Genomic DNA, 12,632 nt, shown 5'->3' with positions numbered 1-12,632 from the left:
ATATCTGTTCATTAAGAGCAGACAAATACCTGTTGATCCTGCCAGAAATCTAGTGCTGTCCTTTGTTATCATAAGCCCTATATTTCTGCATTTCTGACAAAACACAATCCTCACATCCACTTTCCCTTTTTGAACTTATATATTTCTTTGTCTTTTACAGGAAAATCTTTTCTTCGTTATGGAGTACATGAGAGGAGGAGAACTATCCGAACAGATCGAGTCTTCTGCTCCATTATCAACTGCTGCAATAAGGTAAGTATCACAAAGGTATGATCTAAGGATGTATTCACACCTGCTCCACGCAACGCGTTTATTTTTCCCTTTTTTACATGTTTTTTGTGCAACAGCACAAGGCAGCCTATTCATTTGTATGAGCTGCCCTACTTGTGCTAAATGTGCCAAAGTAACTCATGGACTTTTTTGGGCAGTGAGCCTCATGCCCTTTTGCAATGTAAATTTTGGTGCATTTTTTCAGGTAACTGCTACCTGCGTTTGAGATGCCATTAACCACTTCAGCCCCGGAAGGATTTGCCCCCTTCCTGACCAGGCCACGTTTTGCGATATGGCACTGTGACGCTTTAACTGACAATTGCGCGATCATGCGAAGTTGTACCCAAACAAAATCAATGTCCATTTTTTTTACACAAATCAAGCTTTCTTTTGGTGGTATTTGATCACCTATGCGTTTTTTTGTTTTCACTATAAACAAGAAAAGAGCGTAAATTTTGAAAAAAAAATCAATATTTTTTACTTTTTGCTATAATAAATATCCCCCCAAAATATAAAAAAAAATTAAAAATTCTTCCTCAGTTTAGATCGATATGTAATATTCTACATATTTTTGGTAAAAAAAAAATCGCAATAAGCGTATATTGATTGGTTTGCGCAAAAGAGTCTACAAAATAGGGGGTAGATTTATGTAATTTTTATTATATATTTTTTTACTACTAATGGTGGCGATCAGCGATTTTTATTGGGAATGTGGTGGACAGATGAGACATTTTTGACACTTTTTTGCGACCATTGACATTTATACAGCAATCAGAGCTAAAAATAGCCACTGATTACTGTATAAATGTCACATGCAGGGAAGAGGTTAAAACTAGGGGCAATCAAGGGGTTAAATGTGTGTCCTAGGGAGTGATTATAACTGTGGGGGGATGGGACTGCCTGAAAGAGGAGACCGATCGTTGTTCATACTTAGTATGAACAATAGATCGCTCTCCTCCCCCCTGACAGAGCGGAGATCTGTCTTTTTACACTGACAGACCTCCATTCTGTCTCTCAGGAGCGACCCACTGGTGCCTGGTGAACATCGCAGCCGCCGGGCATGAGAATCAACCCCTTTGTCACGCCACCCCAAGTGGTCTTTAAGTGGCTGACGTATACCCAGGCAAGCAAACCTGCCGCAGTATACCCGCGTGGTTAAGAATTAATGGCACCACAAGTGTGATATGCATTTTGCCACGTTTTTCACGTACAGTGACAAATCTCTATGGGCTGGTTTAGGACCAACAAATATATTATTACCCCAAAAACTGAACAGTGCCCATCATTCAGTCAGTTCCTCTGACTTGCACGGCTTGGAAGAAATCATCTATTAATCATTTATTTACTTATTCTGTGAGATGTGTGATATTAACAGACCTTTTCTTTTTTTTTACAGATTTATTGCTGCTGAACTTCTCTGCGCTCTGCAAGATCTGCACGGACGTGGTATCATTCATAGGTAAGTGTTTCCATCATGATTTTACATCCATATTCACCATTTCTTATTAAAAGACAACACCACCCAACACTGGTACTCTAGTTGTGGATGGGTGTACAAGGGTTAAATTGCCCTCTGCCAGTTCTGTCCCCTGCTGCTGAAGCTTTTGTGCATCTACTGTAAGTAAGGAAGCCTCACTTCCCCATACTACATATATTTTAATTAAATATAACATCAAGCTAAGAATCTCTCTTATTATAACTGCAGTAATTAAAGATGTTCCCTTCTAACACGTCCCATTCAGCAGCCCCACAAAACTGGCCACAGATGTAAAGATTGCTCGGGGCCTCATCAATAGAACCAATAGAAGAAACAATATTCAGGCACACTTTGTCATTTCACAATGTGTCTATAACTACGGTATATTATTACATGTGGATAGAAACACTCCCCAGGTTGTCTCATTCTAATGCGTATCGCCCCCTAGTGGGACTTAAACATGCCCCACTAGAAGGGCAAAATGTGACAGAGGAAGACAGCCTATGGAGTTTTTCTGCTCCCTTGTTTTCAATAAAGATTTTAAAGTATTGCAGAATGACAGACTGGGACGTGACATGGTTTATTCAACTGCAATAAGCTGGGAACTGAGCCCATGAGGTTCATGCTGAGATTCATAAAGTGGTGCAGAAAATTAGTAGGTGATCCAACCCGTTGGCACCCATTTAATACTGACCTATTAGGTTTTAAAAATTTGACTAGGCCATCAAGGCCCAAACAAATTCTATACTATATGCCTTCACAGTTTACTGTATTACAATGTTGTGTAATATGTGCAGCAACTTTTTTTTATGTTCTTAATTAATAAAATAAAAATGTATTGATCTGTAAATATAATGCTCTCTTTTCTTTTACAGAGACTTGAAACCCGACAACATACTGCTTGACGGCACCGGCCATGTAAAACTCGCAGACTTTGGCATTTCTATAGTTGATGTGTTTGGATCCAAGAAAGTGGATAGTTATTGCGGTACTGAAGACTATATGGCACCAGAGGTAAGTATCTACCACCCTTCATTTGCCCTTTTAACACTTCAATCTTTATATTATTACCCTATTTCCCCGAAAATAAGACCTAGCGTTATTTTTGGGGATGGCTGCAATATAAGCCCTACCCCGAAAAAAAAAAACCCTAGTTAAAGCGGTTGTAAACCCTCCAGTACAATCTCTACAATTTAAATATTCTTAAAGACCATCTAGTTCTACTTCGATTGATTGCTATATGTATATCTACATTACTAGCCTTACTGTATAAACTGTTGATCTTGCGGAGTGTAATTCCTGTAGTAAGCCCGCGCCATTTCGTTTGTGGTCTTCCGCGTCTCATTCAATTACAATTTCCGCCCACAGTTCCTCCTCGTCTCTGTAATCCCGCGCGTGCCCAATACGGTCACAATATTCAAGCCTCTTCTACGTGCTAACCATCATGCACTTGGATTCGCACGAAGCATCGCGGGATGTCGGGGCTGACGTCTACATGAGGAAATGACGCAGCCCCGACATAAACAAAGAATTTAGCCGGCAGAGGCTCTGCTTGCCGGATCCGGCGCATGCGCGGTACATGTCCCCGCTCGATAATGCACTGATAACTTCACAATGAAACAGGTAAAAAAAAAAAGAGCTACCAGCAAACGATTTTAAATAATGACATGCACAAATATATGTAAAGTCAAAATTTTGACTTTACAACCACTTTAAAGTCGTCGTAAAAACGTAATCTGTTTTGTAAAAAGATTATATAATGTGCAGTGTGTCTCCTTTTTGTAACTTTGTTTTGTAAAATACCTTACTTACAGTGCCGCTGGGTGCTCACGTGACCGGCTGGAGATCTTTTCCTCTCCAACGTCAGTGGTCCCTTCCTCTGCAGTGCTCAGAGTGGAGAAGAGCTACGGCGGGTCACTGTGCTGGCTATCATGCTTTAAAGGATCAGGATATTTTTTTTCTTTTTGGGGTTACAACCACTCTAAGATCGTCATGATGACATGACTGTATTTGAATAAATGTAGATTATTGTACATGCCGTAAAGAAATAAGACATCCCCTGAAAATAAGCCCTAGTGTGATTTTTGTAGCCAAAATTAATATAAGACCCGGTCTTATTTTCGGGGGAAACACAGTGGGGCAGATCCACAAAGAAAATACGCCGGCGTAATTTCAAAATTCCTGCGTCGTATCTTTGTTTTGAATCCTAAAAACAAGATACAACGGCATCTCGGCTAGATCCGACAGGCGTACATCTTAGTACGCCGTCGGATCTAAGCTGCAATTTTTCGGCAGCCGCTAGGTGGTGTTTCCGTCTAATTCCGCGTTGAGTATGCAAATTTGCTATTTAAGGCAATCCACGAACGTAGGTCCGGCCGGCGCATTTTTTTACGTTGTTTGCGTTCGGCTTTTTCCGGCGTATAGTTAAAGCTGCTATTATGAGGCGTACTCAATGTTAAGTATGGCCGTCGTTCCCGCGTACAATTTTGAATTTTTTGCGTAAGTCGTTCGCGAATAGGAATTTGCGTAGAATGACGTCACCGTCGCAAGCATTGGCTGTTTCCGGTTTAATTTCGAGCATGAGCACTGGGATACCCCCACGGACGGCGCATGCGCAGTACAAAAAAAAACGTCGTTTTCGTCGGGTCACAACGTATTTACATAAAACACGCCCCCATTACATCCATTTGAATTCCGCGCCCTTACACCGCGAGAGATACACTACGCCGCCGTATCTTACGGCGCAGATTCTTTGTGGATTAAGAAAAAAAAAAGATAAGTTACGGCGGCGTAGCGTATCTTAGATACGCTGCGCCCGGCAAAAAGGTACGAGGATCTGCCCCAGTATGTTTATGATTTTATGACAAGAAGCCTAAAAGAAAGACAGGGGCCACACCGTGACCTGTAATTTCTATCAACTATTTATTACCTATTATCACTGCTCTGTGTATGGCTGATCATGTGCTTTATTTTAAAGTTACCCTTACTCTTTGTTTTATCAGATTCACCAAAGAAAACCCTACGATGCTACGGTCGACTATTATGCACTTGGTGTTATCCTGTTTGAAATGGCCACAGGAGAAGAAGCAGAATTAGCCGGATGCAGGAAATCACTCTATCCAAAGAACATTGACCCTGACCTTCGAGATGTCATTGAGAAAGTAAGTATAGATAGTCTAGAATTAGAATTATCCAAGAGCTATAGGTCCTGAGCGTTGTTTATTAAAAAGGCTCTTCTGCATTGAAGAGGGAAGCTTGCAGAAAGTTCTCTAGCATGTAGTACAGGGGTCTTGAAATAAAATTCAAGGAGGTCCGGTCACTAAAATTTTCTTTGGGCCGAGGTCCGAATCTCAAGTCCCCATTTTTCCCCATCACAGCGCCCCTTAATATCAGGTGTCCCCATCACAGCGCCCCTTTACATCAGGTGTCCCCATCACAGCATCCCTTTACATCAGGTGTCCCCATCACAGCGCCCCTTTACATCAGGTGTCCCCATCACAGCACCACTTTACATCAGGTGTCCCCATCACAGCACCCCTTTACATCAGGTGTCCCCATCACAGCACCCCTTTACATCAGGTGTCCCCATCACAGCACCTCTTTACATCAGGTGTCCCTATCACAGCACCCCTTTACATCAGGTGTCCCCATCACAGCATCCCTTTACATCAGGTGTCCCCATCACAGCATCCCTTTACATCAGGTGTCCCCATCACATCACCCCTTTACATCAGGTGTCCCCATCACAGCACCCCTTTACATCAGGTGTCCCCATCACAGCACCCCTTTACATCAGGTGTCCCCATCACAGCACCCCTTTACATCAGGTGTCCCCATCACAGCGCCCCTTTACATCAGGTGTCCCCATCACAGCGCCCCTTTACATCGGGGGTCCCCATCACAGCACCTCTTTACATCAGGTGTCCCCATCACAGCACCCCTTTACATCAGGTGTCCCCATCACAGCACCCCTTTACATCAGGTGTCCCCATCACAGCACCCCTTTACATCAGGTGTCCCCATCACAGCACCCCTTTACATCAGGTGTCCCCATCACAGCATCCCTTTAAATCAGGGGACCCCATCACAGTGCCCCTTTACATCAGGTGTCCCCATCACAGCACCTCTTTACATCAGGTGTCCCCATCACAGTGCCCCTTTACATTAGGTTTTCCTATCACAGCACTCCTTTAAATCAGGGGTCCCCATCACAGTGCCCCTTTACATCTGGTGTCCCCATCACAGCACCCCTTTACATCAGGTGTCCCCATCACAGCGCCCCTTTACATCAGGTGTCCCCATCACAGCACCACTTTACATCAGGTGTCCCCATCACAGCACCCCTTTACATCAGGTGTCCCCATCACAGCACCCCTTTACATCAGGTGTCCCCATCACAGCACCCCTTTACATCAGGTGTCCCCATCACAGCACCCCTTTACATCAGGTGTCCCCATCACAGCACCCCTTTACATCAGGTGTCCCCATCACAGCGCCCCTTTACATCAGGTGTCCCCATCACAGCACCCCTTTACATCAGGTGTCCCCATCACAGCGCCCCTTTACATCAGGTGTCCCCATCACAGCATCCCTTTACATCAGGTGTCCCCATCACAGCACCCCTTTACATCAGGTGTCCCCATCAGAGCGCCCCTTTACATCAGGTGTCCCCATCACAGCACCCCTTTACATCAGGTGTCCCCATCACAGCACCCCTTTACATCAGGTGTCCCCATCACAGCACCCCTTTACATCAGGTGTCCCCATCACAGCGCCCCTTTACATCAGGTGTCCCCATCACAGCGCCCCTTTACATCGGGGGTCCCCATCACAGCACCTCTTTACATCAGGTGTCCCCATCACAGCACCCCTTCACATCAGGTGTCCCCATCACAGCACCCCTTTACATCAGGTGTCCCCATCACAGCACCCCTTTTACATCAGGTGTCCCCATCACAGCGCCCCTTTACATTGGGGGTCCCCATCACAGCACCCCTTTACATCAGGTGTCCCCATCACAGCACCCCTTTACATCAGGTGTCCCCATCACAGCATCCCTTTAAATCAGGGGACCCCATCACAGTGCCCCTTTACATCAGGGGTCCCCATCACAGCACCCCTTTACATCAGGTGTCCCTATCACAGCACTCCTTTAAATCAGGGATCCCCATCACAGTGCCCCTTTACATCAGGTGTCCCCATCACAGTGCCCCTTTACATCAGGTGTCCCCATCACAGCTTCTCTTTACACCGGGTGTCCCCATCACAGCACCCCTTTACATCAGGTGTCCCTATCACAGCACCCCTTTACATCAGGTGTCCCCATCACAGCACCCCTTTACATCAGGTGTCCCCATCACAGTGCCCCTTTACATTAGGTTTTCCTATCACAGCACTCCTTTAAATCAGGGGTCCCCATCACAGTGCCCCTTTACATCAGGGGTCCCCATCATAGAGCTCCTTTACATCAGGTGTCCCTATCACAGCACTCCTTTAAATCAGGGATCCCCATCACAGTGCCCCTTTACATCAGGTGTCCCCATCACAGTGCCCCTTTACATCAGGTGTCCCCATCACAGCATCCCTTTACATCGGGTGTCCCCATCACAGCACCCCTTTACATCGGGTGTCCCTATCACAGCACCCCTTTACATCAGGTGTCCCCATCACAGAACCCCTTTACATCAGGTGTCCCCATCACAGTGCCCCTTTACATTAGGTGTCCCTATCACAGCAATCCTTTAAATCAGGGGTCCCCATCACAGTGCCCCTTTACATCAGGGGTCCCCATCACAGAGCTCCTTTACATCAGGTGTCCATATCACAGCACTCCTTTAAATCAGGGGTCCCCATCACAGTGCCCCTTTACATCAGGGGTCCCCATCACAGAGCTCCTTTAATCAGGTGTCCCTATCACAGCACTCCTTTACATCAGGTGTCCACATCACAGAACCCCTTTACATCAGGTGTCCCCATCACAGTGCCCCTTTACATTAGGTGTCCCCATCACAGCACCCCTTTAAATCAGAGGTTCCCATCACAGTGCCCCTTTACATCAGGGGTCCCCATCACAGCACCCCTTTAAATCAGGGGTCCCCATCACAGCGCCCCTTTACATCAGGGTTCCCCATCACAGCACCCCTTTACATCAGGGGTCCCCATCACAGCGCTAATTTACATCAGGCATTCCCATCAGAGTGCCTCCTTACATCAGATGTCCCCATCAGAGTCTCCCTTAACATAAAATGTGCCCATCAGCGTGCCCCTTAACATAAAATAAGGGTCATACTGATGGGCACATTTTATGTTAAGGGACATCCTGATGGGCACATTTTATATGAAGGGGCACTCTGATGGGCACAATAAAATGTGCCCCTTAAAATAAAATATGCCCATCAGAGTGCTCCTTAACAAAAAAATGTTCCCATCAGCATGCCCCTTAACATAAAATAAGGGTTACGCTGATGGGCACCTTTTGTGTTAAGGGGTACTCTGATGGGCACATTTTATTTTAAGGGGCATGCTGATGGGTATATTTTTAATGTGCACACTGATGAGCATATTTTGTTAAGGGGCTCACTGATGGACACATTTTGTTGTGCCCATCAGAGTGCCCCTTAACATAAAATATACCCATCAGCGTACCCCTTAAAATAAAATGTGCCCATCAGAGTGCCCCTTAACATAAAAGGTGCCCATCAGCGTGACCCTTATTTTATGTTAAGGGGCATGCTGATGGGAAATTTTTTTGTTAAGGGGCACTCTGATGGGCACATTTTATTTTAAGGGGTACGCTGATGGGTATATTTTATGTTAAGGGGCACTCTGATGGGCACAACAAAATGTGTCCATCAGTGTGCCCCTTAACAAAATATGCTCATCAGTGTGCACATTAAAAATATACCCATCAGCGTGCCCCTTAAAATAAAATTCGTCCATCAGAGTGCCCCTTAACATAAAAAAAGGTGCCCATCAGCGTGACCATTAATGACAGCACAATTGCCCATTAGTGACAACTAATTAACTTGTCACATACCTTGCATGCAAGATGGGCGGAAGCTGCGCGATAAGGAGAGCCCGGGAAATGCGAGTAGCAGGGGGGCAGGGCGCGCACGGGACGTCACGCCCCAATCTCGCAAGGAGAGCCAGGAGTGGACCCGCAAGCAGCAGGGGGCGGGGCACGCACGTGACGTCACGCCCCTACTCGCGGCCCGTGATTGCAAGCTTGTCTTCTCCGCTCTCAGCGTCACTGGTTGCTGGGGAAACCCGCGGCCCCAGCAAACCAACGCTGAAATTTAAAATGATAATGGCGGTCCGGGCAGAAGCGCCACCCGGGCCGGACTCGGACCGCGGGCCGCCATTTAGTGACGGCTGATGTAGTACATTACCAGATCCTGTATGTCGGCTACCTGGTCCCCCACTGTGCTCTGTGATTCCTTTCACCAGCCCCCACATCATTACTATTTGCTATAGTGATGTAGGGGTTCGAGTCAGGAAGCACAGACGGGGTATCTGACTTCTGGAAGTGTGAAATACAGATTTTATGGCAGGATATTCACCACACAGGAGGTCAGCATTACATCTGAACTACCCATGTGACATCATGAAAACATGAGCTGTTGGAGGAACTCGTAGACCGGTTCAGGAATGCTACCTTAGATCCTTCCAGAAGACATATCTTAATTTAAAACGACACTAAGAAATTAAAATATGACTATTGAGTATTTTTTTTTTTTTTTAAATGGCCGAAACTAAACTGACTGATTTATCATTTTCTATTAGTGACAATCTACTGTATGCTAAATATATCTTTTTCATTACAGCTTCTTAAAAAAAATCCAAAAGTTCGCGGGACGGCAGTAAAAAGACTGCGAGAACACCCCTTCTTCAGATCAATTGAGTGGAAGAAGCTGGAGGAAGGAAAGGTTACCCCACCATTGTGGATGCCAGAGGTAAGTCAATTGGAAGTGCAATTAATATTATGTGTGCACATACAAGGAGATCATTTCACTGCTATTTATTATTATAAAATATCATTATAAGTTCATAGAAGAAACAAAATAGTTATAATGGTAACATTAGGTAGTGTAGTGTTACATATGAAAATGCATCTCCTGGTTGGTACAAGGGTGGATCCAGAGTCTAGTCTCGGGAGGGGCACTGCCAGAAAATAAGGTGTTGCTTACAGAACTCAATTAGGTGTCCTGTGTGTCCGCTGCAATGTTGCAGTACAGCTAAAAAATCAATGATCGCCGCCATTACTAGTAAGAAATATTTAAATATAAATGCCATAAATCTATCCCATAGTTTGTAGACGATTGTCAGGGACTGCAGACATGGTACAAGAGATGGTCAGAGACTGCAGACATGGTACAAGAGATGGTCAGAGACTGCAGACATGATACAAGAAATGGTCAGAGACTGCAGACATGATACAGGAGATGGTCAGAGACTGCAGACATGGTACAAGGGATGGTCAGAGACTGCAGACATGGTACAAGGGATGGTCAGAGACTGCAGACATGGTACAAGGGATGGTCAGAGACGGCAGACATGGTACAAGGGATGGTCAGAGACTGCAGACATGGTACAAGGGATGGTCAGAGACTGCAGACATGTTACAAGAGATGGTCAGAGACTGCAGACATGGTACAAGGGATGGTCAGAGACTGCAGATGTGGTACAAGGGATGGTCAGACTGCAGACATGGTACAAGGGATGGTCAGAGACTGCAGACATGGTACAAGAGATGGTCAGAGACGGCAGACATGGTACAAGGGATGGTCAGAAACTGCAGATGTGGTACAAGGGATGGTCATGGTACAAGGGATGGTCAGAGACTGGAGACATGGTACAAGAGATGGTCAGAGACTGAAGACATGGTACAAGAGATCAATGCAGCCTCATCAGTGCCCATCATTGCAGCCTCACTGTACATATGAATGCAGCCCCACTGTATATATGAAAGCAGTCCCACTTTTGTATATGAATGCAGTCCCACTTTTGTATATAAATGCAGCCCCACTTTTGTATATAAATGCAGTCCCACTTTTGTATATAAATGCAGTCCCACTTTTGTATATAAATTCAGTCCCACTGTATATATATATAAATTCAGTCCCACTTTTGTATATAAATGCAGTCCCACTTTTGTATATAAATACAGCCCCACTTTTGTATATAAATGCAGTCCCACTTTTGTATATAAATGCAGCCCCACTTTTGTATATGAATGCAGCCCCACTTTTGTATATGAATGCAGCCCCACTTTTGTATATGAATGCAGTCCCACTTTAGTATATAAATTCAGTCCCACTTTTGTATATAAATGCAGTCCAACTTTTGTATATAAATGCAGCCCCACTGTATATATAAATACAGCCCGACTTTTGTATATGAATGCAGTCCCACTTTGTATATGAATGCAGTCCCACTTTGTATATGAATGCATCCCCACTTTGTATATGAATGCAGCAGCCCCACTTTGTATATTAATGCAGCCCCACTTTGTATATTAATGCAGCCCCACTTTTGTATATGAATGAAGCCCCACTGTGCATGGCACTCACCATGGGATTGCCTCGATCACACACAGCAGGTATCTCCTCTCCCGACGTGTGTCATGGAACAAACAGGAGCTGTAGGTCTGTGTTCGGCAGGGCAGTGTGCTCTAGCAAGGTCCCCCCCTAGACGGGCTTTTGTGATAGACAAAACACTGATTCAATCAGTGTTCCATCTCCATCTACTATCACACAAGCTGGTCTAGCACAGGCAGCACAGCCGAACACAGACCCAGCTCTCACACACAGCGAAAGATGCCCGGTGTCATACACGCAGGAGAGAGGGGGAGCGCTGCAGTCAGCTACAGCTCAAAGCAGCCTCAGGACAGGCAGCCTACCGGGCTGGGCCAGTCCCGCCCTGGTGATGAGAGAGTGAGAGACTTGGCAGCGGCAGCTGCAGGCACCACAAAGCAGTTTTAAAAAAAATAAATAAAAAAAAATGTTTTTTTGTTTTTTTTAAAGCCAATGTGACATAATTGCCCCGTTGCCCCCACCCCCCTGGATCCGCCGTTGGGTTGGTATGTCCTGTATTGAATGATAGGTCTGATTTATGTATTTTCTTGTTGCAGTGCCCAGAAAAAGACACAAATGAGCAAATAGGAGTGAAGGAACTGATTTACTACAGAGAAAAGAACGAGAAGAAAATTGCAAATTCGAAACAGAGATTGTTTGATGGCTTCAGCTTCATGAGCAGGAAATGGAAAAAAGATGCTGAACAGGAAATGAAAGAATGAAGCGGCTGACTTTTGAGAAACACTCACTAGTCCAAGAGTCCTGTACTGTCTTCAGCCGGGCCAGTCCTGTATAGGGCAGGTTAGGGTGGTATAGGGCAGGTTAGGGTGATATAGGGCAAATTGGGTGGTATGGGGCAGGTTAGGGTCATATAGGGCAGATTGGGGTGTTATAGGGCAGGTTAGGGTAATATAGGGCAGTTTGGGGTGGTATAGGGCAGGTTAGGGTGATTTAGGTCAGTTTGGGGTAGTATAGGGCAGGTTGGGTTGGTATAGAGCAGGTTAGGGATGTATAGGGCAGATTGGGGTGGTATAGGCCAGGTTGGGGTGGTATAGGGCAGGTTGGGGTGGTATAGGGCAGGTTGGGTTAATATAGGGCAGTTTGGGGTGGTATAGGGCAGGTGAGGGTGCTTTATGGCAGATTGGGGTGGTAAAGGGCATATTGGGTGGTATGGGGCAGGTGGGTAATGTAGGGTAGTTTGGGGTGGTATAGGGTAGGTTAGGATGATATGGGGCAGATTGGGGTGGTATAGGGCAGGTGAGGGTGCTTTAGGGAAGATTGGGGTGGTATAGGGTAGGTTAGGGTGGTATAGA

General features: G+C 45.5%; 1 protein-coding gene across 1 annotated transcript; it reads left to right on the top strand.

Annotated features, from left to right (window-relative positions):
• The first annotated feature begins 410 nt into the window (after window positions 1–410).
• LOC120935771 (protein kinase C delta type-like) lies at window positions 411–12,076 on the top strand. Its single transcript, XM_040347829.1, has 6 exons — window positions 411–427; window positions 1,667–1,729; window positions 2,623–2,761; window positions 4,750–4,908; window positions 9,571–9,699; window positions 11,877–12,076. The coding sequence occupies exons 1-6, from the start codon at window positions 411–413 to the stop codon at window positions 12,039–12,041; spliced, it is 672 nt and encodes a 223-aa protein (XP_040203763.1). The 3' UTR covers window positions 12,042–12,076.
• The last annotated feature ends 556 nt before the right edge of the window (window positions 12,077–12,632 follow it).

This window comes from Rana temporaria, chromosome 4, assembly GCF_905171775.1.
Source record: "Rana temporaria chromosome 4, aRanTem1.1, whole genome shotgun sequence".
Lineage (NCBI taxonomy): Eukaryota > Metazoa > Chordata > Amphibia > Anura > Ranidae > Rana > Rana temporaria.
This window is presented reverse-complemented; position numbering and strand designations above follow the sequence as displayed.

Excerpts from the sequence above, each read along its gene's own strand:
- LOC120935771 (XM_040347829.1), top strand. Across the intron at positions 4,909-9,570 it reads TTCGAGATGTCATTGAGAAA|CTTCTTAAAAAAAATCCAAA; the intron begins GTAAGTATAGAT and ends TTTTCATTACAG. Across the intron at positions 9,700-11,876 it reads CACCATTGTGGATGCCAGAG|TGCCCAGAAAAAGACACAAA; the intron begins GTAAGTCAATTG and ends TTCTTGTTGCAG.